Source organism: Lemur catta, chromosome 19 (genome assembly GCF_020740605.2).
Source record: "Lemur catta isolate mLemCat1 chromosome 19, mLemCat1.pri, whole genome shotgun sequence".
NCBI classification, from domain to species: Eukaryota; Metazoa; Chordata; class Mammalia; order Primates; family Lemuridae; genus Lemur; species Lemur catta.
This window is the reverse complement of record NC_059146.1, coordinates 13,906,180-13,932,690: the sequence shown is the minus strand read 5'-3', so window position 1 is coordinate 13,932,690 and position 26,511 is coordinate 13,906,180. Positions and strand designations below refer to the sequence as shown.

The 26,511-nt window shown below is 39.1% G+C and overlaps 2 protein-coding genes across 7 annotated transcripts in view; one reads left to right on the top strand and one right to left on the bottom strand.

Annotated features, from left to right (window-relative positions):
• GRSF1 (G-rich RNA sequence binding factor 1) overlaps positions 1 to 18,713 on the top strand; it is a 50,854-nt gene extending 32,141 nt beyond the window's left edge. The window contains exons 1-10 of one of the 3 annotated variants that reach the window (XM_045532436.1): positions 7,313 to 7,768; positions 10,124 to 10,280; positions 11,321 to 11,476; positions 11,946 to 12,089; positions 13,085 to 13,220; positions 13,671 to 13,855; positions 14,558 to 14,679; positions 15,815 to 15,950; positions 16,315 to 16,394; positions 17,353 to 18,713. In XM_045532436.1, the coding sequence (XP_045388392.1) occupies positions 7,415 to 7,768; positions 10,124 to 10,280; positions 11,321 to 11,476; positions 11,946 to 12,089; positions 13,085 to 13,220; positions 13,671 to 13,855; positions 14,558 to 14,679; positions 15,815 to 15,950; positions 16,315 to 16,364 (1,440 nt within the window). In that variant the 5' untranslated portion in view covers positions 7,313 to 7,414 and the 3' untranslated portion in view covers positions 16,365 to 16,394; positions 17,353 to 18,713. Of the gene's footprint in view, positions 1 to 7,312; positions 7,769 to 10,123; positions 10,281 to 11,320; positions 11,477 to 11,945; positions 12,090 to 13,084; positions 13,221 to 13,670; positions 13,856 to 14,557; positions 14,682 to 15,814; positions 15,951 to 16,314; positions 16,395 to 17,352 lie in introns of those variants that run through there. The other 2 variants (XM_045532439.1, XM_045532437.1) reach the window with 2 other exon arrangements.
• Positions 18,714 to 23,927: 5,214 nt separating this feature from the next.
• Positions 23,928 to 26,511, bottom strand: part of RUFY3 (RUN and FYVE domain containing 3) — a 67,893-nt gene continuing 65,309 nt past the window's right edge. For all 4 annotated transcript variants that reach the window (XM_045532425.1, XM_045532426.1, XM_045532428.1 and 1 more), the window contains one exon: positions 23,928 to 25,712. In XM_045532425.1, the coding sequence (XP_045388381.1) occupies positions 25,569 to 25,712 (144 nt within the window). In that variant the 3' untranslated portion in view covers positions 23,928 to 25,568. The remainder of the gene's footprint in view (positions 25,713 to 26,511) is intronic.

The window sequence follows — 26,511 nt, the reverse complement described above, 5'->3', positions numbered from 1 at the left end:
GTCAGCAACTGCACAGACTCCTCCCTGTTCAGCTAACAGGTAATCTAGCATCCCATGAGTGTGTTAAATTAAAGCAGGGAGTGAGAAGACATGGGTCTAGAAGTCTCACTCTGTAAAAGAGACCATTAGTACCATTTGAACAAGTTGCATTAGAGAAGTTGCTAAAGTTACCCACTAGGTGGACTAAAGGATTCGTTAGGTCATGTAAAGATCTGGGTTTGGCATAACAGATGCAGCATTTCATCAACTTACCTGCAGAAGCTACTGATTGTGAAATTCTAACTATAGCATTATCCTGCCAAGTGAAAAAAGTAGACATAAGTAAGGAAAAATTAAGAGGGGTAAGAGTCTCATTATAATGAGAACTCTTGTTCTGATGACTTGGGAAAAGCTGTCCACAGCATGAAGTCATTAATTTCCATCCTGATTTGCAGCTTCAATGTCTCTGCTTATGGCATCAGACATTTTGGTGAATTCTTTGTGTTGCCCACACACCAGACATGAGACTTCTTTGTCCCTTGAAATTCACATTGAGTTGTCTAGATTATAGGGCTTCAGGAACACAGTAGTTCCTGTTTTTATTTTTTATTTTTTTTTGAGACAGAGTCTCACTCTGTTGCCCAGGCTAGAGTGAGTGCCGTGGCATCAGCCTAGCTCACAGCAACCTCAAACTCCTGGGCTCCAGCAATCCTACTGCCTCAGCCCCCCGAGTAGCTGGGACTACAGGCATGCGCCACCATGCCCGGCTAATTTTTTCTATATATATTTTTAGCTGTCCATATAATTTCTTTCTATTTTTAGTAGAGACGGGGTCTTGCTCTTGCTCAGGCTGGTCTCGAACCCCTGAGCTCCAACAATCCGCCCGCCTCAGCCTCCCAGAGTGCTAGGATTACAGGCGTGAGCCACCACGCCCGGCCTAGTTCCTGTTTTTAGTTGGAGAGTTGTAGCCAGATACTGGAGGAAACTACAAGAATTCAGGATCTAGTCTAGTCTACAGGTAAATAATAAAAACTCAAAAACAATGAACAGGGCTACAATCTAATAGTTTTTCTTCAGAAACATAGTTTTTCTCCCTATAGTCATCACTGTTTCTAACAAAGAGAATCAGAGTAAGACTTTTGTTTACAAAATAAGTTTAATCTCATCCAAGTTGAGCTGATTATTTATATAAATGCAGCAAGAATAGCCATTGAATACATAGGTTTTTTTTAAAGTTTGCTTTGCTAGAACCTTTGATAAGAAAGCTCAGATTGGCTTACGCAGATCAGTTTCGTAATGCCACTGGAGTGTTGCAGCAATGTGGTTCTCCTGCCTCTTTTAATAATACTCAGACAGCAATTAATGAAGACCAACCAGCTAACCCTACAGAAGAGTATGCCCAGCTTTTCTGCAGTATTGATGGCATGAACAGCAAAAGACACTGATGTTTTGATAGATTCCTTACCCAGTGAAGAATCTACAGCCTGCTTTGCAGGCTGGTAGCTTATATAAGCTAGAAGAAGAAAACCATGAAGCTGCCACACGTCTGGAGGATGTTGTTTATCAAATGGACATGCTTCTGGAAAAGATACAAAGTGCTCTTGTTGATATTACAGTCACAGCTGAAGACAAGAAATGGTACCCACAGCCAGTCTGTTCCAGACTCATAGTACTAGCGAATACCATGTAGCTAAGAAAAGAACTATTTCAATGCCATTAACAATTCTGTATCAGACTTATTTTATTATTATTTTTTATCCCCCCAATCAGATTTAGATGTAAGCCTTACCAACAGTTACAGAAATATTAAACACTGACATGTGTTAAAAAAAAAACAAAACCTCAGATTGGATTTTTGAAAACCTCTTGAGGCTAGGAACCCAAATCAAGGCATATTTCAGACTTGCCTATAGTACTTATAGATTGATTTTGTGTACATTCCTAAATATGATATCCCAGTCAAACCCTTGGTACTATAACCAATATTTCCACTTTTATCCTGTTATAAAGAGAGCAGATTCTTATTAAACTTATGCAAATAACTATACTGCCATAAAAATAAGAATATTCATGAATATTTCTTTCTTTTTTTATTTGTTTGCTTGTTTTTGGAAGACAACACAAATCTGTCTGATTAGCAAACCCAGGCAAAGATGCATGTCTGGATTATAGCAATATTAATATTTAATGCTGACAACTCTGAAAGACATTCCTATTTTTATTTTACCAACAATTTTTAAATTAGCTTATTTACCAAAGATAATCCAAGTCACATGAACTAACAGGCAATTGGGTTAGTTTCCATTTTTCTGAGGTAATAATTTATATAAACATGTACTTATTTTTTCTTTAAGCCAGTTAAATATAGCCCTTATATATTTTGGCAACATTATCCACAGGTAGAAAAATATCACATACACACAACCTATATACATAGACATTCATAAACATACAGACAGCAGCAGATCTTACAGCTTTCATTAAGATTTTTCATTTGCTAGTTTCCAAATAGTTTCTCTCCCCCTTTCCAACTATCAATCTTTTAATTACCTGTTCTATTGTCCTAAGCAATTATTAGCTAGGCAAGCCTAAATTTATACCTCCAAAGGATTGACTCTTAGGTGGAAATTTTACATCTCAAAGGTTCAGAGAAAGAATGCAAGTTTTTTCTAAGAAACAGTTTAGGCCATGCTGCTTATTATCAGAGGTCAATTTTATATAGGCTATGGATTAAATTTAGGTCTGAATATCTCCAAATCTCATCTGGGTAGATAAAACATCCATTTCTGCTAAAAGTGGATTTGATGCATTTTCCTCTAATTTGGTCTTGAGGTTTCCCTCTGAAGTGTGGCTACAAACTCTAAGACTGCCCTGATGGGCCTATCAAGATAGCCACTCTCTAGAAGAACCCGGATTTGGAGGAGAGTTAGGTCTGTATGTGGTAGGTGAGACACAGAGGATTCAAAATGGATGCTGAGGCAACAAGAGCCATATGAATTCACTAGAAGATTTTACAAGGAAGTACATAGAGCCTAGGAGAAAATTCAGAAGCCAGTTCAAAGCAACCAGTTGAATGCCAGAAAGGTATGTTCTGGAGACCAATTTAGTTATATAGGTAGCTTTTCATTTAGCTTCTGTTTCTTAACTGTATTACTGAGTTCAGGCTGGAGTCCACTGACAAATAGGGTAGACAAAGCATTTTCTATGTCTGGACTTGGCATGGATAGCTCTGAAAAAGAAGCAAACCTGCTTGACCTGTGGGCCTAACTTGTATAACACTTTTTCCATCTCTTTTTGTCGTTGGGGTAGGGTAGTACCCAAGCCAAAAGGCTGGCAGATTCAGTTTGTCCTATCAATTAGTTACTTAAGTTTGTCATTTACCTTTTATAAAGAATCTTTTTAAAAAGGCAATAAAGGCCGGGCGCGGTGGCTCACGCCTGTAATCCTAGCTCTGGGAGGCCGAGGCGGGTGGATCGCTCGAGGTCAGGAGTTCGAGACCAGCCTGAGCAAGAATGAGACCCCGTCTCTACTAAAAAATAGAAAGAAATTATCTGGCCAACTAAAAATATATAAACAAAAAAATTAGCCGGGCATGGTGGCTCATGCCTGTAGTCCCGGCTACTCGGGAGGCTGAGGCAGTAGGATCGCTTAAGCCCAGGAGTCTGAGGTTGCTGTGAGCTAGGCTGATGCCACGGCACTCACTCTAGCCCGGGCAACAAAGTGAGACTCTGTCTCAAAAAAAAAAAAAAAAAAAAAAAAAAAGGGCAATAAAAAATTTTTGGTCTCTTAGAAGTTTCTACACATCAGTAGGCATCACTGGGTGGGCCTAATTCAGGAGCCCTCATTTTTAAATGCATTTCTTAAAGTACAGTGTTATTTATCTGGAACATTCCACATAATAGCCATCATAATTTTAAATTATCCTCAGTAAGCTTTTGCCATTTTGGTAAGTATTTGCAGCATCTGGGGCCTAGTACTTATACAAGTAAAAGGCAGGTGTAGCTGGAAGGTGTAATACTCAGTTCTTTAGAAATTAAGGATCTCATTTTTGCATTGAATCTTGGCTCTCTCAAAGGCAAGATAAAAGCCAAGAGGAAAACAAAACCAGGGTTGGGTCGTGTAAAGCTTTTACATTGTACCTCACTGCACAGACATTTTCTTGAGGCTGGCAGGTGCTACCCCATTCTGTGTTTAGCTTATCATAACACTGGAGCCTTATTTTTTGGTCACCAGTGCTCTAATAGCTCTCAAGTGTCTGAACTGTGCCCACCAGTGAAGCTGTGGCTTTGGCTCTGAGATCCTCTTGACCAACTTAGCCAACGATTTTCTCCTATAAGTGTGCATAAATAAAAAGGAAGATGATAGAACTGAAATTCCTGCAAATTTCAAAAGCCAGAGTTAACACCCCTACAGTAATAACCATTTACTTCAATCACTGACAGTTACCTTTAAAACTGCAGCTCTTAAGCCAGTTGTGCTGGCAGCACACCTACAGTCCCAGCTACTGGGGAGGCTGAGGCAGGAGGATAGCTGGAGCCCAGGAGTTCCAGGCTGTCGTGCACGATGATCACATCTATGAATAGCCACCGTACTCCAGCCTGGGCAACAATGACATTCGGTCTCTAAAAAAAACCAAAAAAACAAACAAAAAATCCCCTGCAAAAAATCCTCTTGCCAATGAATTGTCAGCCACCATAAACCCCAAAAGGTCATGTGCTTTCTCACAGCACAAAGCCAAAAAGACCATGGGGTTCAATGTAAAAAGAGGACAGTCCAACCAGAGAGGAACTTACTTAAAACCCTTAGTGCTCTGTGAGAAAGAATGGGGACCTCAAAAGGGGTCTGCGGTACCTTATCTACGTTTATTCCTCAAGTGGTCTCAGGGCTTATCAGCAGTGTCCTTCAGGTCCCTTTGTTGGTCACCGGAACTGTCAAAAGAGAATGACAAGAGATTTAAAGATCTTAATCAGCTTTTATTTACAATTCTAGAACCAGCCAACACCTCATTCCATGAAGTAGAATGAATGTTCTGGTGAGCTGAGCAAAGGAGTTTGGCTTTATAGACAGGGCTGAGGAAAGCAGAAGCAGAGAACAAAAGTGATTGGTCATCTCAAAGTTACTTTCCTTGTTTTTAAAGGTTAAAGCAGAGGGGACTTCCTTATCATGTCAGCTAAAACTAGCCTGTTTGGGGATGTGGCTATCTCTCCCTCTCCTGATTGTTTGTAATGTCAGATAAACAACTTAGTTTCAGCTTGGTGGCATGGACCTTCAGGATGAGTAATTCCATTTTGGTTTGGTCTCATTGGTCTAACGCAGAAATGCAGCCCAAACCAATGACTTCCTATAATTTTATTTAACATGCCTGAATATAAACTATAAGGTTTTCAACAATCTGTTTAGGTTTCTACTGCATTCAGATTTATACAGTATAGATGATGGCTACTGCTATTAAGGAAATGAGAGTAAGAGTAAATATGGGCAAAATTGGAGCCGGCAGGGTGGCTTATGCCTGTAATCCCAGCTGTGGAGGAGGATTCTTGAGCCAAGGAGTTCAAGGCTGCATATGATCCTTCCATTCCACTTAAATCTGGGCGACACAGATAGACCCTGCCTATGAAAAAAAAAGGGTAAAATCTACAACATATCTATAATTGGTTATTTAATAGTGATAATCTGTTATGAAGGTGAACCCATTTTCCCTCTTGAAAGGGAGGTTTAACAAAAAATAAATAAAAATTCTAAGATTCCTAAATCTTATAGATGAATGATTCTTCTCTTTGATACTCCAGGTTCTTAGACCCAAGCTAATCAGATTTTTTCTTGGGCTTAGAGAAAACGTCTTTCTGGGAAATACTGAGCTTTTCTTTTCCTTTTTTTTTTGAGACAGGATCCTACTGTCAACCGAGGCTGGAGGGCAGTGGCAAGATTATAGCTCACTGTAACTTCAAACTCCTGGGCTCAATTGATCTTCCTCCCTCAGCCTCCTGAGCAGCTAGGACTACAGGAATGCACCACCATGCCCAGCTAATTTTTCATTTTTTGTAGAGATGGGGTCTTGCTATGTTGCCCAGGCAAAGATCTTCTTCACCTGAGCCCCCCAAAGTGCTGGGATTAAAGGGATGGGCCTCCACACCCAGCCTGAACTTTCCTTATCTAAAAGTAATCCAGGCAGGGCGTGGTGGCTCACGCCTGTAATCCTAGCACTCTGGGAGGCTGAGGCGGGAGGATCGCTCTAGGTCAGGAGTTCAAGACCAGCCTGAGCAAGAGCGAGACGCTGTCTCTACTAAAAATAGAAACAAATTACCTGGCCAACTAAACATATATATAGAAGAAATTAGCCGGGCATGGTGGCACATGCCTGTAGTCCCAGCTACTCGGGAGGCTGAGGCAGGAGGATCGCTTAAGCCCAGGAGTTTGAGGTTGCTGTGAGCTAGGCTGACACCAGGACACTCTAGCCTGGGCAAAAGAGCGAGACTCTGCCTCAAACAAACAAACAAACAAAATAAAGTAATCCAGATGAACAAGTCAAACTTTCAATGTAATAATCTTAAATCCTTCAAAAACAACTTATCAGAATAAAGTGGTTTTTTTTAAGTTCCATCAGTTTAAAATGAATACTGAAAAGGTAATTGCCACGATCACCCTTTGCTTTAAAATATTCCAGCAAAGAAAATAAGATGGGTGGTGGTAGGGATAGATAAAATAATGTTGAAAAATACTGAAAATTTCTGAAGTTTGGGAAGTTTATTATACTTTCCTACTTTTGAGATCTTTCACAATAAAAATTTTTTTTAAAAAAATACCTTTTCTATCTTTTACTCTAAGAACTCCCTTTTGCCTATTTATCTTTGACAGGTCCTGGCCACACGAGGAATACTGCACAGCCTGTCATTTATTTATTTATTTTTTGCAAATCGCTGCGTGTTCACTCGTGAATAGTCTCATGAGGGGACACTTTATCTTTGTTATATACATTATCAACATATTTCATTTTAAAGCAAGGTTAGCCTTCACTTAGCTCAAGCGTGGGGGTATCAAACCTCCTCAGATACTATCCCGACGTCATTTCATAACCAGGGTATCACAATTCCTTCCAGAAGTTTCGGAAGGACACCTCAGGTGGACGGCGAAGGTCTCTGCCCTACGCAGAGCAGGAAGGCCCTCGCCTCATCTTCGGGCCTCAGTTTCCCTCGCGCGGAAGCGCGGCGCGACTGTCGCGCCGGGGTCCCCGGGCCCCTCCCGAGCGGGGGTGGCCCCGCCCCGAGGGCGGAGACCGGGCGGAGCCGCGCGCTCCCCTCCGCCTCCCGCAACGCGCCGCGGCCCCGGCGTCGGCGGCGGATGTGCCCGCCGCCCCTCCCCGGCCCTGGATTCCACTTCCTCACCGCTCGTGCTGCGGGCGCAGCCGCCGCCGGGCCCCGCGCCGCCGCCGGAGTCCATGGCCGGGACGCGCTGGGTGCTCGGGGCGCTGCTCCGGGGCTGCGGCTGCAACTGCAGCAGCTGCCGGCGCACCGGCGCCGCCTGCCTGCCCTTCTACTCGGCCGCCGGCGCCTTCCCTTCGGGAGTTTCGGGCCGCCGCCGCCTGCTGCTGCTGCTCGGGGCCGCCGCGGCCGCCGCCTCCCAGACGCGGAGCTTCCAGGCCGGGCCTGCGCCCCCCGGGAGGCTGGCGGGGCCTCCCCCTGCGGCCGCCTCTGCCGCGGCGGCGGCCGCCGTCTCCTACCCTGCCCTGCGAGCCCCTCTGCTGCCGCCGTCGCTGGCGGCCGCCGCCGGCCCGGCGCGGGGCTACGGTCAGGTAGGTGGGTGCCGGCAGGGGCCGCGCACGCGCCCCTTCGCGTGCGCCTTGCGGGCGCGCCCGGGGAGCCGCGGCACGCGCCGCACACCCGCCCCCGCCCGCCCTGGCCTCCGATTGGGCCCCGGAACAAGGGACGCTCTCCCGGGCCTCGGGTCCTCTCCTTGTTTTGTTCTCCCTCCTAGTCCCTGCTCGGTGGGGAAGTGTGAGTGTGGCCGGGGTGAATGTTGAGGCCTTGTTTCCCGCCGGGCCGATGGTAGGTTTTGTGGGGCCGCTGGCGCCCCCACCCCGCACCCCTCTCGCGCCGCGCCCGCGGGTGGCGGAGTCGGGAGGCCGCAGCCCGCCGCGGGCTGGGAGTTTCCGGGCGGCCGCGGCGCTAGGCCCGGGCGGCCTCGGCGCTTCCCGGCCCGCGCCGATGCGCAGGTTCACGCGCCCCGCTGCGTGGGTGGCTTGCGGGGAAGGGACGTCGTCCCAGGCGCGCACCTCTCTGTCGTGTCCCTGGGGAAAGGCGCGCTGTCCCAGTTTGCTGAAGGTCACCTCTGCAACTTAGCTTAATCTGACAGAGGCCCTTCGCGACTGTCGGGCGCGTCAGCTGAGAGAACAGCGTGGAGACTGGTACTGGGGGAGGGGCGTGCGGAAAGGGATGTTGAGGCTCGAGGCCACAACCGAGGCCCAGGAATGAATCCACGGTATTTTCCTTTGGTTTTTTTTCGTCTTTCTTTAAAAAAAAAAAAAGGCAGTGTGTACTTTAAGAAACTCAGATTGCAAATGTTTTGTGCCTTGTATATGAAGCTTTCTCTTCTGCTTGCTACGTGGCATCTGGAAAGTGCACACTTCCTGACGCCCCAGCCCCTGATGCCTTGTTGGGTCGAGTTTATCTTAATGCAGTTTGCGCTTCTCCTTGAACTTACGGAAACGGGGAGGCTCATCAGCATGGCTGCTGTCTGCCAGTGGCTGAGCTAATTGATTTGAATCCTGGCCCAATACTTGCTGCCTTTTTCTGTAAAAGCTTGTGATGCTTCTGGAATTCTGGGAAAATGGAGAAAGTTGCCTTTAAAAAAAAAACTGTCTCTAATAAGTGTTTGTGAGCTGGCTCCTCTCTCGTTTTTTTGTTTTTTACTGTGAAATTGGCTAAAGTCCTTGTTAGTATAGTGGTTACAGAAAAAATAATAGTAAAAAAATTAAATTTTAAATATTTAAGAAAATACAAATTAAAAATAAAAACCAAAATTGGCTAAAGTGATATAGTCTGTTGAGCATTTACTATGTGTTAGACGCTATGCTTACATTTTTTGTTGACTCCTTAAAATTGAACACAAGTCATCTTGAAAACCATGGATGATGCAAAGGTGTCTCTGGTCCTTAGTCCAGTGGAGTGCGAGTGTTAAAGCCTGAGTTGTCTTCCTAGGTTAAGGTTGTAATGTTTGAGTCTTTTTGAAATTCCAGTTTTTGCTTAGTCTTACAAAATAAGAGTTCTTTAGATATGTCTCTGGCTCTTGTCACCTTACACTGCTGCTGTTGTCTTTTATGATCTTTCCCTTATTCAGTTTGTCTGGCATACCAGCTGACAGATTAATCTTTCCAAGGTATCCTGCTGTCTTGTTGATTTACTCACTCCTCAATGTCTTTTATTAACTTCCCTTTGCCTATCAAGTGAAGGACACACATTGAGCCCAACAATCAAGGCCTTCTGCTGTATGGTACCAAGTTCTTTTTGCCACTTCATCTTTGGCTCCTAATTGTATCCTACAATTTAGACAAATGGGATTAATTGCTGTTTTTCAAGTGGGCCTTTGTTCATACTGCTTCTTTCCCTCACTTTCAAACTGGAATGCCCTATTTTTGATATATCCCTGTCAGAATTCTGTCCTTCCTTCAAGGCCCATATCATGTCACGTACTGATTCGTCTGTTAGTGCTCTATTTTGAATTCCTGTAGTATTTTGATCTTAATTATAGCGCTTAAAGCTATAAGTCTTGTATGCCTGTGTTATTCCAGATAGTAAGCTTTCATATGAGGGCTTAATATGGTGCACTGTGTGTAGGGGGCAATCAAATATTTGTCAAATTCAAGAGACCCTTCTTGTGCTGTCTTAAACGCCATTACTAGGTATAATTTGGGTCTGATGAATTTAAAAACAAGCCCTGAATAAAACTTATCTGGCCAAATCATTAGGATATACCTGCTTACTGCTTTAGGATGTACACTTAGAGTCAGAACAGGGTGAGTTAGACTTCTGATGTTTACTTTTTGCCTCTGAAATAATGTTAACATCTAGAGTGTGTGTTTGTAGAAATAAACATTTTCTCAGTAGGTTGTCAAAGAAATATTTTGATATTTCTTCTTTTCTCTTGGAAGGAGTCCAAAACTACCTATCTGGAAGACCTTCCACCACTCCCTGAGTACGAATTGGCCCCGTCCAAGTTAGGAGAGGAAGTGGATGATGTTTATCTCATTCGAGCTCAAGGATTGCCCTGGTCGTGCACTGTAGAAGATGTGCTTAACTTTTTCTCAGGTATATATTAAGTGTGTTTTAAATATGTAATTTTGTCTGAGTAAAAGGTAGTCCTTTTACCACAGAATCGAGTCAGGCTATGCAGTAGACATCCTCTTTGATGGCTGGGAGTTATCTCATTCTGGCTGGTTTCATATTCATACCAGGTAACCCCTATGTGTACTATTTGTGGTATATACCAGATTTAAAGACTTTGAATGAAACAAAAGTATTTATTGTTAAAACTATACAGTATGAAAGCAGTTTTTTCTGAAGTTTTAATACATACATATTAAAAAGCCAAACCTGTTAATGGAAATAGGGGATTAAGAGTAGCTCTTTAGCGTATACGTTTAGAATACAAGATGAAGTCATAAGAGTTTATCAGGTTCTCTTAATAACGTGGTTGGAAGGTTTACCAACCTGTGGGGGGGGATTTTTGTTTTCTGTATCTATGATTTTTAATTTTCCTTTTAGATGCTTTTAGAAGATGCCACATTAAAGTGTTGTAAAAGGATGTAACTGAATTTATTAACTACCTTAATGTGCATAGCATTGTGTGAGTCAAGCATTTTAGAAGCCACTTCAGTATGGGAATGTCTTCCCTTGATAATGAAAAGAGGGGGAAGTTAAATTATGGTAGCAAAATTATTCTTACAGGAGGTATTTTAGAGTCCTATGGATATGTTTTTAAAGGAAGACTCTCATATATAAACGTAACCATATTTTAATTCCTTAAGTGATTTGAAACTGATTATAGAGACACTGGAATGGATATCATGCATTTTGTGGTGGGCCTAGCCTGATTTGCCATTTAACAGCCAGGAAGGGGATCATAAGTTGATATACTAAGGTTTGCTTTTCTTTTCAACTTGGAACATTTTAGGGACTACAACCTTTATTAGCGTGCTTGAATGGCTTCGGTGATGGGGGTTTGTGTAAAGAATATGACAGGTGTTTGGGTTCCTGCTTTGTTGTAGGAAAATTGTATGATAGTGACTTGTATAATTGATTTAAAGTTTGATTTCTGTTTTAAATTGGTTTTGTTCATATACTTTTAGACTGCAGAATCCGCAATGGTGAGAATGGAATACATTTCCTCTTAAATAGAGATGGGAAACGAAGGGGTGATGCCTTAATTGAAATGGAGTCAGAGCAGGATGTGCATAAAGCCTTAGAGAAACACCGCATGTACATGGGTCAGCGGTATGTGGAAGGTATGTGAAGTCAGATCCTGGCTTTTTGGGATCATTGCGTTAGATTTTCTACTTTTCAAGGCAGTTTTCATTTGATCCTTAACAACGGTGAAGTAGTTAGATACATTGAATGCATTATTTTTATATTTGATCCTTAGCAATAGTGAAGTAGTTTGATGTTATGAATGTATTATTTTATGGCTTATGAAAATGAAGCACGAAAAGATAGTTTCTTATCTATTAAAATGAGGATTGTGACCAGGTTTATCTTAAGAGTTCTGAGGATTAAACAAGTTATGCTTCATACGTAGTAAATATTCAGTAAATGTCATTTGTGATTTTCTTGAGAAATACATAAAGATTAAAATTATTAGGTTTTTGAATTCCTAGCTAACCCATCAAGTGGTAATGTATTTGATTTTTTAAAAAAAATATTGGTTTCTTCCTGTGTTATGTAATTGTGCGTCCCTTTTGTGCTTTTTGTTTGTAGTATATGAGATAAACAATGAAGATGTGGATGCCTTAATGAAGAGCTTACAGGTCAAATCTTCACCTGTGGTAAATGATGGCGTAGTTCGTTTGAGAGGACTTCCTTATAGTTGCAATGAGAAAGACATTGTAGACTTCTTTGCAGGTGCTTTGCAGTTACATCATGTTTGGGGCCTCATATCTTTTTTCCTCATTTTACCCCCATCATTTCCTTCTATACCTTAGCTGAGCCTTTTCCTAGGTAACAGCATGTATTTATATTAGGTTCTTTAGAGGAGAGCTCTTCACTTAAACTTCCAATATATAGATTTTATGTATGTTTTGATCTATCTGGCAGATTTTTGGAGGGATGTCACATTTCAAAATAATTTCATGAGGGTTTGTTTTACTATTGAAGAAATAACTATAGTGGCCGTATTTGTCTAAGATGATAACGATTTATATAATTTGTGAAAGCCTTATCTAATTCTACCTGTCAAATGTGCACCATTAGTAGTGATGTCAGTCTAAATCTCTATTTTGGCTGGGCGTGGTGGCTCATGCCTGTAATCCTAGCACTTTAAGAGGTCAAAGCGGGAGGATTGCTTGAGGCCAGGAGTTCAAGACCAGCCTGAGCAAGAGCAAAACCCTGTCTCCACAAAAAATAGACAAATTTGCTGGGCATGGTGGTGTGCACCTGTAGTCCCAGCTGTTCGGGATGCTGAGGCAGGAGGATCACTTGAGTCCAGGAGTTTGAGGTTGCAGTGAGCTATGATGAGCCATTACATTCTAGCTGGGGTGACAGAGTGAGATCATGTCTCCAAAAAAAAAAAAAAAACAAAAAAAAAAAAAACCAGCTCTATTTTTTCCTAATATATAATTAATGGCAAAAAAGAAAAAGTAGTGAAGAGAGTTGTGTGTTTTAGATGGGCTGCTTGGATTCTAAACATTTTGGAAATATAGATACATAGTGTAAATAACTTTTGACTGCATAGTAATATTCTCCCCATTAGGCATGTAGTCATATATCCATATATTGTGGGACTGGCAAAACAGCACAAAAATTTCATTAGTATCTGAATGACTGTGTTAATTCTAAGGATAAAAAAAGCTCTTGTTAGCAGCGCAGCACTAACTTGTAGTAATTTTTTGGTGTCCTAGGACTGAATATTGTTGACATTACCTTTGTGATGGACTACAGAGGGAGGAGAAAAACAGGGGAAGCCTATGTGCAGTTTGAAGAACCAGAAATGGCCAGCCAAGCTCTGTTGAAACACAGGGAAGAAATTGGTAACCGGTGAGTGAAACAGATACTAATAATGCATAAGTATCACACCTCAGGCCACTCTGATGAATGCACTATAGTAAAATTACCCCAATATAGAAAAATTAGTATGATGAGTCATCAAATGCCCATCACTTAGATTTAACAAATTATTAACATTTGTTACATTTGCTTCATCTGTTTTTTTCAGTATGTACATTTTCTTATACCATCATGATATATCTAACAAATTAGCATCTAACAAAATTAGCAATGATTTATTATCTAATAACAATTTATAATCCCATTTTCCCAATTATACCAAAAGTATTTTTACAGTTGGTTTCTTTGAATGAGAATCCAGACAAGCTTTGGGGACTTGTTTCCTAAGCTGTTGAAAATATATATACATGTTTATTTTAAATGAGTTTAGTATAAAGTTACTTAACATCCTTTGTGCCTGTTCACTTTGCTTTGACGTAGATATATCGAGATATTTCCAAGCAGAAGGAATGAAGTTCGAACACATGTTGGCTCTCATAAGGCAAAGAAAATGGCATCTTCTCCTACTGCTAAGTATATAACTGAGCCCGAAATGGTCTTTGAAGAACATGAAGGAAATGAGGATATTCGACCCATTACAGCTTTTGAAAGCGAGAAGGAAATAGGTAAAGTCCTGCCTCTTCTTGAGGTTCTTTGGGTCTATCTTGTATTTTTTGACTTTTGTGAAAGTATTTTTTTTACATGACTATGTTGTATGAAATTGTAAGACTGTAAGACAGGGAGATTGAGTTAAAGATTTAATATCTTTGAGTGTAGAGTGTACTTTGAACGTATGCAGAAGGGCTTAATTATTTTGCTAGGTTTTTAATTGTTTTGTAGACTCTGCATTAAAAGCTGAGTAGTAAAAATGTAATAAAAGGGAATAAAATGTCAACATTTGGGTAGGGGAGAAGATTGGGTAGAGGAGGAATATCCACTAAAGTAAGGATTTTTGTTTGCTTTTGTATTTATTTCTTTGATCCCTAAATCTAAGGCAACATTTGGAATCCTTGAAGTTTGATAAATACTTTCTTATACTTTTTTTGGTACCTATAACCTAGAAAGTTTCTCTTGAATAATTCATAATTATTTTACCTTCTCTCTGTTGTTATAAAAAGATCAATTCTTAATCTGGTAACGATTTAAACACTAAATGTTTATGGGTGCTCGTGATATTTTTTAAGTAGCAGAAATTTTGGCTTTTAAAGCCCTTCCCTTACTGCTTCAAGAATAGAGGATTTTGACATTAAAGTCATACCTAATTAGAATCTGTTAATAACCCTTGAAGCTTTTATGTTCTTGACAGTGCTTTTTGTTCTGCCTATCAGAATTACCTAAGGAGATGTCAGAAAAGGTTCCAGAGGCTGTTGATTTTGGAACTACGCCTTCATTGCATTTTGTCCACATGAGAGGATTGCCTTTCCAAGCCAATGCCCAAGACATTATAAATGTGTGTGGCAGTAAGATATCCAATCTCAATAGGTTTGAACAAAAGTTCTAAAATTGAACTTGTATAATATAATGTTAATTTGGGGAAGATAGAAAAGAAAATACAGTATTTCTGGAGTATCTTTGGAGAGTAAGATGGCATTTCCCTGGTTGCAAAGGCTTGCTTCATTTTCTGTGGCTGAAAACTGTGGCTTTTTATTACATTTTAAGGTCAGAAAAGAATAAGGATTTTATAGATGCTAAGGTTTAGTATTCAAAATAAGAAAATTTGGTTTTAGAATAAATTGTCCATTCATTTTTTAGTTTAGGAAACTCAGACTCACAGGCAGTTGGCTACAGAGCAGTTGTTTACTAGACGAGAATCCAGTACTTCTAAATGCCTAGAGTTTTCATTAGACACTTCTGTTATGTCTTTCTTGCAACAGTATTCCCTAATTTTTGAGAAAAGGAATTTCAAATATATCTTTATTTTGTATGTAATACTGTATGAAATGAAAACAAAAAATAAAGCCTTTACTGACTTCGTGAACTTGAGAGCATATAGGTAGATCCAAACCTAGAATTTCAATTAATAGTGGGGCCTCAGTTGTATCATTATTTCAGAAAGCCTAATGGGAATCATATGTTTCCCCATATGAAAGTTGTACGTTCTCATTAAAGCATTATGTTCTTTTGGTTTGGTTTGGAATGATAACCAGTCACTGTGGTAGCTCTGTTTATGTAGTGCAGATAAGAATCTAACTATTGGCTACATGTCTAACTAAAAACTGGTAAAAACAAGTTGTTAAGTAATGAAGTATATTTGATGGACACTCTTTTAGAAACAGGGAAAGATGTATGTGGGAGGAATAATAAAAGTAGTCCTCGTTGGTTTTTAAAAAATGTTTGAGAGAACCATTTGTATAGGAATTGTAGTTTTGGGTTCTCTGAGAACAGATACTTGAAATGTAACCTTGAGTTCTGAGAAAAGTCATAAAAGCCCAAAGAGATGGTAGATGTATCGCTATTGCTTAAAGAGGGTATTCCCTAAAAATATACATCAGGTGTATGAATCAAAGTCTGTAGGAAGAGCTACTAGACTTACAGAAATTAGGCCTAGTTCCATTGTGTTCCTTTTGGCTACCTTTGTTGTTTAGTTTTTTGCTCCACTGAAGCCTGTTAGAATCACCATGGAATACAGCTCCAGTGGGAAAGCCACTGGAGAAGCTGATGTGCACTTCGATACCCACGAGGATGCTGTCGCTGCCATGCTCAAGGACCGGTCCCATGTTCGTAAGTACTGCTTATGGTTTTCATTATCGGTTTTGATGCTTATCTTTGCCTACAAATGCCTTTCTCGGTTTGGGGATTAGCCCAGAATTTTTCCTGGGGTAATTTGTATTTGTATTGCTAAATGAATTGTAAAGAATAGAACACTATATTATAATGAAAAGCATTTATTTGTCTGCTAATTATCCTGTATATTTCTGTGCAGAGTTAGGAAGGGTTTTTTTGGTCTGTTTTTTTATTTTGTTGTTAATTAGGGAAAGGAAAGGGCAAAGGGTTTGAGTTGCTGTTTGAACCATGAGAAATATGGCTCCAGTATTTTTTCTGCCATTTCAGCTTTTTAAGACTAATCTTTTTTTATTATTCTCAGATCATAGGTATATTGAACTGTTTCTGAATTCATGTCCAAAAGGAAAATAAGACTTCCAGGGGTTCCAGATGATAAATAAGGTAAATTTAAGAGGCGTACAACTGTGGAGATTATTTTCAATCGATAAATTAATAATTATCAATTAACTAATTTGTGATACGGTAGGAACCATTCTCTTTTTAATAAACATCAAACTAATCGTAATTGGAGCATCAATATAAGGAATGAAAATTCTCCTGGGACACAGATTGCAGTATGATTGTACAGTAGCTTTGAGTGTAATTCCTAACATTCATCATGCTGTGTGCCTAAAAATAACTTTATAGCTTACCTTTATTAGCTGTAAATCATAATACACTGAAAATGTGCTTTGCATTAGCTTTTCTTCCCACTAAAATTTGAACACATTTCCTCAGTTCTAAGATATTTTGAAGTTTGAAACCAGGGTGCATCATCCATGTATGTGGTTATGGTGCCTCTTTCCTTTTCCTAAGTTGGTTTTATGAAAATGACTTTTTTGTCGTAGGAAGTACATGGTTTTACAGTGTTAACTTACCTGTGACAAATTTGCTAAATATGTCTTGACATCCCTCCCCTTGACTAAATAATGTGGTGTCTTCCCTCCCTATAAAGTATTTTAATATACTATTGTAATCATGTTTCTGCATGTAATGCTGCATTCTTTTGAGTCACTTCACTGTAAAAATTTCTTGAAAACACATGAAGCATTCTATTACTGAACATGTCATGGCTATTTTTGGATATAAAGGTCCCACAATCCTGTGATGTTAAACATTTATATTAGCCAAAGTCTATGTAAAATACATTCTGTGCTTAATTCTGAAAATCTACTGTCTTCATCCCAGGCTATAAATACTAATGCCTAACTAATTTTCCTCACCTTAATTTATTTGTCATATAACTTGTAGTCTATTATAAAGAAAAATAAATTAAACTTGCAGTTTTAAATGGTGTGGGAACATGTGCTTTTCTTTTTCATTTTGAGTAAATGTGCAACATTTCTTGTTTTATTTTCAGGATGAAGCAAGAAGCATTTCATTTGCACATCTTTCTTGGACATGGAATATAATGTTCCAGTTTATTAGCAGCAACTGCTAGAGAAAGGATTTTGGTGTTTTGGGTTAATTGCTTCTAAGAAAAATTTCATGGACTGTTTAGAGAGAGAAAGGAAAGATTCAGGTTGGGATTATGAAAATAAACCACAAATTAAAATTTTTGTTTCAATTGTCTAGGATCTGATTTAAAAATCTGGTCTTTTTTATGTGATTAAATAGTTTGTTTTCTTAGAATATAATGTTACTCATTGTAAAAACTACATATTTTTATTCTGTACTATTCTTTAAGATCTTTCTCCCATTTAAAAAATAATCTGTTCAAGGTTTTGTTTTTTGCCTGTGAATTGAGAGCTATGATGTAAAACTTCTCATGGAGTAAAATAATGATTTACTTTAACCAAACATTCACCAAAGCAAAGAAAGGTTTCAGACCTTTGAACCAGTATGGTTTTCCAGAATAGTTTCAATTTTAGCTGTATTTGATTACTTAGGGGAATTAAAGAAAACACAAATCAAAACAAAAAGTACGTACTACAGGTTAGTAAGTGTAAATAACAATTGGGCAGTTTTATGTCTTTAGAAATGTTTTGCCTTTCTAAGCCCTGAGCTAAAGGCATTTAACATTGGTGCCAGATCTACTCAAGGGGGCATTCTAGTCTTAACTTAAAAGTTGTCTGACCCGTCCCTACCCACTTTTTTAGGTTTTGAGTAAACCTTAAGGGTGTTTGTTAGTCATAAAACTGTGAAGTGACTTGTCAGAACAGTCCAGACTGGTAAGGACATTAATGGCTTCACTTGAATTTAAACCAGCTCCAGATAGGAAAAAATCTGAGTCTCCTCATTTGCTTTTTTAATGGGGTAGCACATCCCATATTTTAGAATAAGTAGGGGTGCCTTGCTTAAATAAAAATAGCATTTAATGTATAATTGTGTGACGGGTTTATGGATAAAGCTGTACTTCTGTCACATTGTGGCAGTACTTTCTGCTTTAATATTAAACAGCTTGTTATTTAAATATTGGACAAAATGGCTGGCTTCAAAATGTAGTCATTAATAAACTAACTTTATGTGTACCTGTGTAGGGGAATCAAAGTCCTGTATACTTTCTTTGCCTTGTTCCTGTTCTCAGGGTGACAACTGCCACCAAGAGATGCAGTTCTAGTTCTTAAAATTGAATTTGCTGAGATTTCTTAGAGGTGGTATCTGGAAGAGAGGTTATCTTCTCTCACTTAATATGTAACCATCTTTGATTACCAGCCAAGAATCAGAATCACTGTACTGTAAGTAGTCAATAAATGAAGGTTTGTTTCAGGCTGAAGATTACCTAAGAGTATTTATTATTGGAGTGTGTAAGTCAATGGAATATATTTTTTATTACATCAAGTCGTGGTATATTAATATAAGAAGAAATGGTAAAGTTTTGGTTGTGGGTTTTTTTTTTTTAAACATCCTATAAGTACATGACTTAAACAGCTTAACATCTTCAGTAGTACTACTTAGATGGAAATGTGTTTTTATGTATAGTTGAAAGTACTGGGTTTTGAGAATTGGTGTCCGTAGTTGTACCATTTGTTAGAATGTGATCCTTTTTTCGTCCCCTTTAGCAGCTGGTATCTAATTTGCTGTGGAAGAGATTGTAGGGTTTATTGGGATTGGGGTTAGTGGGGAATTAATTTATTTGCAATGACTTTATGTTAAGCTAATGAGTTTCATTTGCACATCTCTGGAAAAAGCAAAAGCATTAAAATGCTATGTGATGGGTAAGCTTGAAGGATGCATCTTTTTGTTACACTAGAGGCTAACTTCTCAGTATAAAAGGTGGCCATTATTAAGAAGTCATCTTAAGGATTTGAATACTCTCCTCCCTGTTATTGATAATTTAAGCTAGTAAATGAGTGATTGCTGATAAGGCAAATGTAGTTACTGGAAGAGGAAGAGAAGCACGTAAATGGAATAAAAGTTATCTTTTATTTCTATCCAACAGAAGACATATTTGTCTTCCCAAATTTGACAGAACTGGGTTATGCATCACTATTTGCTATTATCACTATTGACAGAAGCAATGATGGTGCATTTCCCTTTTCTATTTGGGTTCTTTATGTCTTTATGATCTCCTTTGTGGTTAAGCTATTAAAAAGAATGGTGGGATTGGGGTATATGGCCAGGGTGCCCATATCTTAATTTGGCTAGCCTACTTCTCAAGGAACTGCAAGGGAGAACTCAGAGAAGTAGTATGTAAACACCAAGGAGAAGACTGCTGAAGATTGTCATCTGATACATTCACTGATACCAGAGAATTAAGCAGAACCAGAGTGTTTGTCCCTTTATGCCTAGGCGACTGAAGTTTCTGCTACATGGGAAGGGAGACAAAGTCTACCCTGGGTGGAAGGCTTTAAATCCTTCTTACTACTGCCCTCAGAGAAGGAATAAGCCTAAGGAAACCACTTCCATGTAGGTGATACGTGCAGTGACCCTGCTTATTCACATGCCCTCTTAGCATCCTCCACCCTAAACAGTCCTTATTAGGTTCTCATTTGGAGATTTATTTTTTTCTAGGTTACATCCTGTTGATATTATAATTTAGAACATGTCACTATTCTGAGAGTTTCCCCTAAATTATGTGAAGGCATTCACAGTAAAATGGTAGGACTTGTATTAATAGAGTAGAATGGTATGTCCCAGCAGTAAAGTAAAGGCAGATCCAAGTTCCAGGGGCTTGGACAAAACCAAATTGCTCTAATGTAGAAATACATCCCCCTCACCCCCCAAATTTAGCAGATTAGAAAATAATCTCTGAAGTTTATAGGAAAGGAATAAAACTGGTACTAACATTTATGTGCAGGTTTTTGTGTGGACATAAGTTTTCAACTCCTTTGAGTAAGTACTAAGGAGCAGGATTGTATGGAAAGAACATGTTTAGTTTTTAAGAAACTGCCCAACTGCCTTCCAAAGTGGCTGTACCATTTTGCATTCCTATAGATTGCTCATCCTCACCAGCATTTGGTGGTGTCACTGTTTTGGATTTTAGCTGCTATAACAGATGTGTAGTGATCTCATTGCTTTAATCACTAATTTCTTAATGACATGTCGATTATCTTTTCATATACTTATTTGCCGTCTGTATATCATCTTTAGTGAGGGGTGTGTTCAGATTTTTTGCCCAGTATTTTAGTTGGGTGGTTTTCTTATTGAGTCTTAGAAAGGGGATATAGGAAGGTTTAAGTCTGTTTTAAGCCTTGATGATATGCAAATAAAGGATGGTGGGCTAATTTTTGAATTGTTTATATTCTATTTTTTGAAGGAAATAAACTTCAAGAGATACAAAGAGTATACAGTGATCATTCTCCTTCCCATCCTATACCTCAGCTGTTTAGTTCTTGTTGGCCAACCTTGTCATCAGTTTCTAAACTTCAGTAATTTTTACTGTATTTATAAGCGAGTATTAACATTTTCATTTCTTTTTAAAATATGCTATAAATAACTACTGTTTATTTTGGTTTTTTTCCCCCCACTTAAACATCCTAAAAATCATTTTATATCAGTATATAAAACCTTTCCTCATTCTTTTTTAATGATTGTATAGTGTGGATGTACGTAATTTAACCTGTCCCTCTGTCCCTTACTGATGAATGTGTAAATTATTTCCAACTTTTTGCTGTTACAATGCTGAAATGAATTACCTTGTATACACTTGTTATTTTGTATATACATAAATTTCTCTGTAGGATAAATGGTAAGATAATGTGCACTTATAATTTGTATCTAAAGTTAAATTTATATTTAAAGTTGTTATTTCATAGTTTGCACCAGCAGTGCTTAAGTGCCATTTCCCCCTATCCTCACCAACATAGGTTAGTAGCAATCTATTCTTTACCAGTCTGACTGGTTAAAAAAAATACCAAAAAAAAAAAAAAAAAAAAAGAATTCTCCATTTGATGAGTTTTGATGTACAGCTGTGTAACCCAACTCCTAGGAAGATGTGGAGCACTTCCATCACATCAGTATTTTTGTACCTGGTCAATTCCTGCACCTCTTCTGCCCCTTCTCTCTTCCCCTTGCAGACAATCACTGTTAGGATTTTGTTCACCATAGATTAATTTTGCCTGTTCTAGAACTTCATAGAAATGGAATCATACAGTATGTATTCTTGTGTAAGTTTCTTTCACTCAACGTGTTTTGGTAGTCATGTGTGTGTTTCAGCTCTTTGTTCCTTTTTATTGCTGAGTTTTATTCCATTGTATGAATATGCCACAGTTTAACCCCTCACCTATTAGGTGAACAGTTGATGGACAATGGGCTTTTTCCAGTTTTGGGCTATTATAAATAAAGTTGCTGTGAACATACTGTGCAAGCTTTTTCATGGACCTACATTTTAATTTATTTTGGGTAAATACTTAGGAGTGGAATATCCTGAGTTGTAATATTGATTTAAATTTTATTAGACGTTGACAGACCTTTTCCCAAAATGGTCATCCTAATTTACATTCCCACAGAATTCCAGTAGGTCCACATCCTTACCATTTGGTGTTGTCTATAATTTTAGGTGTTTGGTGCTTTAGTCTGTAATTGTGTGTGTAGTGTTACCTTGTGGTTTTAATTTGCTTTCCCTGACAACTGATATTGAGCACTTTTTCATAAGCTTATTAGCCATTCAAGTATCTTTAATGATGCTAAAGTGCCTGTTTCTTATTTATTTTAATTGGTTTTGCTGTCTTTATTTTTTCCTTACCTGTTGAAGAAGTAAGATTAAACTTGTAGGTTTCCATAATCTGAATTTTGCTGATTGCCTCTGTTATATTGTTTTTTGGCCACTTTTCCATTGGGTTTGTCTTAACTAATTGGCAAGAGCTCTTTATTCCTGTGGTGAGCTTTAAATACCTTTCCCCCCAGTTTGTCCTCTATTTGCTCAGCATGGCAGAAATTTTTATGTGGCTGAATTTTCAAATCTTCTCTTTTATGTCTTCTGGGTTTTGTGTCAGGACATGTTAGTGGAATAACTCTGAGAGCAGTGATAAGGCATGCAGATGTGTAAAACCAAGATAGACTCTAGAATATGGATGGACTCAGTCAAAGTCACAAGGATCACCAACATACAGTGAAGAATCTTAATTCGAAGCCCACAGGCAAAACTTTACAAGTCTACTCAAGAGACTTACTGTCCCAAACCATACCTGGTTCCAGCTGAAACAAAGAGGCTCTTAACCTTTCTTTCTACCACTTGACAGAAAGTGGCAGATATTTGGGAATAAAGAGGAAGAGCTGGAGAGACTGAGTTACTCACAATTTCTGATAGGCTGGCTGTAATTCCAAAATTCATTCCTTGCCTCCTCAAGAAAGCAACCTGGGGAATACAAGTGATATTATGCTAGTTTTTAACCTCTACATATGTAAGAATATATTTGTGACAGACTTTGTAATTGAATAGGAATGATTTTTGTGCCAGAAAGCAGCACCCCAGAATAAGGCATTACTGCTTCCTGGAGACTAGTACAGTACTTTTCACTCTGCATTGGAGGCCTCTTACCTCTTCTTTACTATGGTTAATTACTAAGTCTTAGGGGTCTGATATCCTCAGCAGTGCTTACTACTGCTTACTGGTTCTATTAAATTAATTTTACATTTCAAGATAATATGCTGACTAAAGTTAGTGCCTTTTATTCTAGGTGTAGAAATTGTGCTTCTCAGGTACCTGGTTTCTGATTTCGTATATTGACCAGCATGCTTATGAAAATGTCTGTACAAAAGTAATTAGTATGTTAAAATCAACCTGTCATCAGAAATGTTGAGAATAGATCTCAATAATTGACAGTCTCCAAACCAGCAAATGTCTAAGATATGCTACCTCTCATTTATTTATTTATATCAATATGGACTCATGGATACTTATTTTACTTGGGTTATAATCACATACTGCATTATTCACTTTGTTGCCCAGATTGTTTCATTTTTGGCTGTTGGGAGTTCTTTGAGTTGGCTTCTGTATACCTTTGAAATGCCTACATCCTTTTGCCTATAGAGCATGTCTTTACTTCCTGGGATGCCCCAGAATCAGCCATTTCTCCAAGGAGCCCTGGTTCTTGGCACTGGAGCATGGTATTAGAAAACAAGATCTGGGCGTTGAGTGCGGGCCACTGAAACTGAGGTGTCCACTGCTAGGCCCTTTCAGTGAAGAGTTACATATGTGTGTAATAACCCAAATATACACACATCTGTAATCACTTTCTGTAGCCGTCTGGAAAGCAGTTTTTAAAAACTGGTAAAATATATTTACCATTTTAACCTTTTAAGTATGCAGTTCTGGGGCATTAAGTACATTCACTTTGTTGTGTAACCATCACCACCATCCATCACTGGAATTTTTCATGTTCCCCAACTGAAACTACCTTCTGTTCTGCCCTAAGCCCCTGGGAATCACCATTCTATTTTCTGCCGTTATGCTTTTGACTAGGTAACTCAGTGCTGGCTCCTATACGTGGACAAAAAATGAGAATGGACTCTCAAATATTATTTAAGGGAAAAAAAGACAACAAACTAGGCTAGAATTATTAGATTTTATTTTTTTCCTTGTATTCTTAAACTTCAGCTTCACTAAGTAAAGTAACAGTCCAAACTTCTGGAATAACAACTCTTTCCCAGGCTGTAACCCTTTCTAGGAGACACAATTTATCAAATAACATGGTTCCAGATGTTTCCACCCCAGAATTCTAAACTAGTCACAGAATCATATCTTCTTAGATCTTAATTGTAATCACACAATCTAGACACATGTAACATAATCAAAGTAGTATATACCATTTCTTACCTTCCCTTGCTGAATACACTTCCTCTTTTCCCCCAAAGAGTTTGCTACTAAGAGATGTTTGAGCAGTCAGCTCTCCACATCCATGAGTGGCGCATCTATGGATTCAACCAACTGCTGATTAAAAATATTTAGAAAAAAAATTCCGCAAAGTTCCAGAAATCCAAACTTGAATTCACCGAGTACCAAGGACTATGCTGAAGCCACACAGATGAAATGATGTGTAGGCACTGCATTCAGTATTGTAAGCAATCCAGAGATGATTTAAAGCATACGGGAAGATGTGCATAGGTTACAGGCAAATGCTGTGCCATTTCATGAGGGACTTGAGCACTCGTGGATTTTGGTATCTGGGGAGGCCTTGAACGATTCCCATGGATAATGGGGGATGACCCTACTGCCCTTTCCAAGAAATCTGTCGACCAGCTCTGATTCTGGGCTAAGAATAAAGAATCCCTTATTCAAGGAATAATTTAATAAACAGTCTGAGCTAATTGTTCTCAGCCATCAACAAATTAAACTTGTTTTACTCTATACCTGACTTGACTTTGCTTTAATCAATATTTGCAAAAGTCAAACTCTTATCTTTAAAACAATTTCCATTATAATTTAGAGAGGAGGGGGATGCCAGGAAGAGAGCTGGCTTGTTTTGTGGTAGGAGATTCCTAAAAGGGCAGATAGTTACTTTTGAAGTCATTAAATAGAAAAATGACAAATGTTCTTTCTTCTGACAATGAAAACCCTTGTAGGCCAAGACCAGGATATTCTGGTCCTGAAATTATAATATATTACAATATCGTTTTTAATACATTCAGAATTTATATTACTCTTTAGTTTCTTTTCCCTGAGTTTGGGCTCACAGTTTGGTAGAGATACTTTTAAAAAGAGGTAGTTAGTGGGAGTGAAGAGGAAACGTTGTCTGACAGCACCTGGGAAAATATGTAACATTTGTCATTTTGATCTCAATTAACATTTCTTTTTCTCTCCCTTGAATCTGCAAATGCAACAGAGGGAGATGATCGTCCTTTTTATTCTTACCTGCTCTGACTCTGTTACATCACCCCAGTATCATTAGCACTACTCATAAAAATGAACAGCCTTTCCAAAGATATGCTGTAAAATAAACCCTTCAAAGTGGGGCTGTTTAGATTTAGAAGAGAAAGGCTCAGCTGAGTAACTTTTATTCATACAGTCTAGGGAAAATGAGCAAAATATCCAGCACCCCCAACTGCCTTTTCTCCCTGGACCTAGTTTACTTACATCATTCCTGCCAACTCTTTAGTTGATTCTAAGGCCTGGGCATTAGGGGATCCTGACATCTAACACAGGTAGAGAATGGCCCTGCGTGAATGTTTTGGTCCAGGTGTTAATCTCCAGTCTTATGACGGGCTGGTGGAATATTGCTTCATCAGATGCTTGTGACAGGGATTGCAAACTCGCTCAGGCTTGATACTTGAGGGAAGAGGCAGTTCATTTGTTGAACATGCATCACAGAAGGTTCCTGTGCAGTTCTTACACACAGTCTACAAGGAGAATAGCAGGTTAGGTGGGAAACTGAAGAGGAGCAAGGCATAAGGATGCATGGGTTATAAAAGGCCTAATATGGTAAACAATTAACGCCTAATCGAGTATTTTTTTTTTTTTGAGACAGAGTCTCACTCTGTTCCCTAGGCTAGAGGGAGTGCCGTGGTGTCAGCCTAGCTCACAGCAACCTCAGACTCCTGGGCTTAAGCGATCCTACTGCCTCAGCCTCCCGAGTAGCTGGGACTACAGGCATGCGCCACCATGTCCGGCTAATTTTTTTTTTCTATATATTTTTAGTTGTTCAGCTAGTTTATTTCTATTTTTAGTAGAGATAGGGGTCTCGTTCTTGCTCAGGCTGGTCTTGAACTCCTGAGCTCAAACAATCCACCCGCCTCGGCCTCCCAGAGTGTTAGGATTACAGGTGTGAGCCACCACGCCCAGCCCCCTAATCGAGTATTGACTGAATGTTTGCTATGTGCCAGATAGTATCTGACCAAACACAGTCCCAATCTGCACCGAAACCCAGTCTAATTCTTAGATCTAGATGAAAAGCAGCAGCAGTGCTGCAGAATTCAAAAGGATAAAACACAAATTACTCATCTTTGGGATACATTTCATACTTCTGTTCCCTATATTCACTTCTAGGTAGGCTAATTCTAAAATTAGTTTGCAAGTACCTAAGCATACTTGAAATCAGTCAGTGAACTAGCAGTGGATTAGAGTGGACATCCTAGGATTAACAAATCTTGAGTATGAACCGAAAAGTATAATTCCTAATATAGTGATGTGCTTAATGCT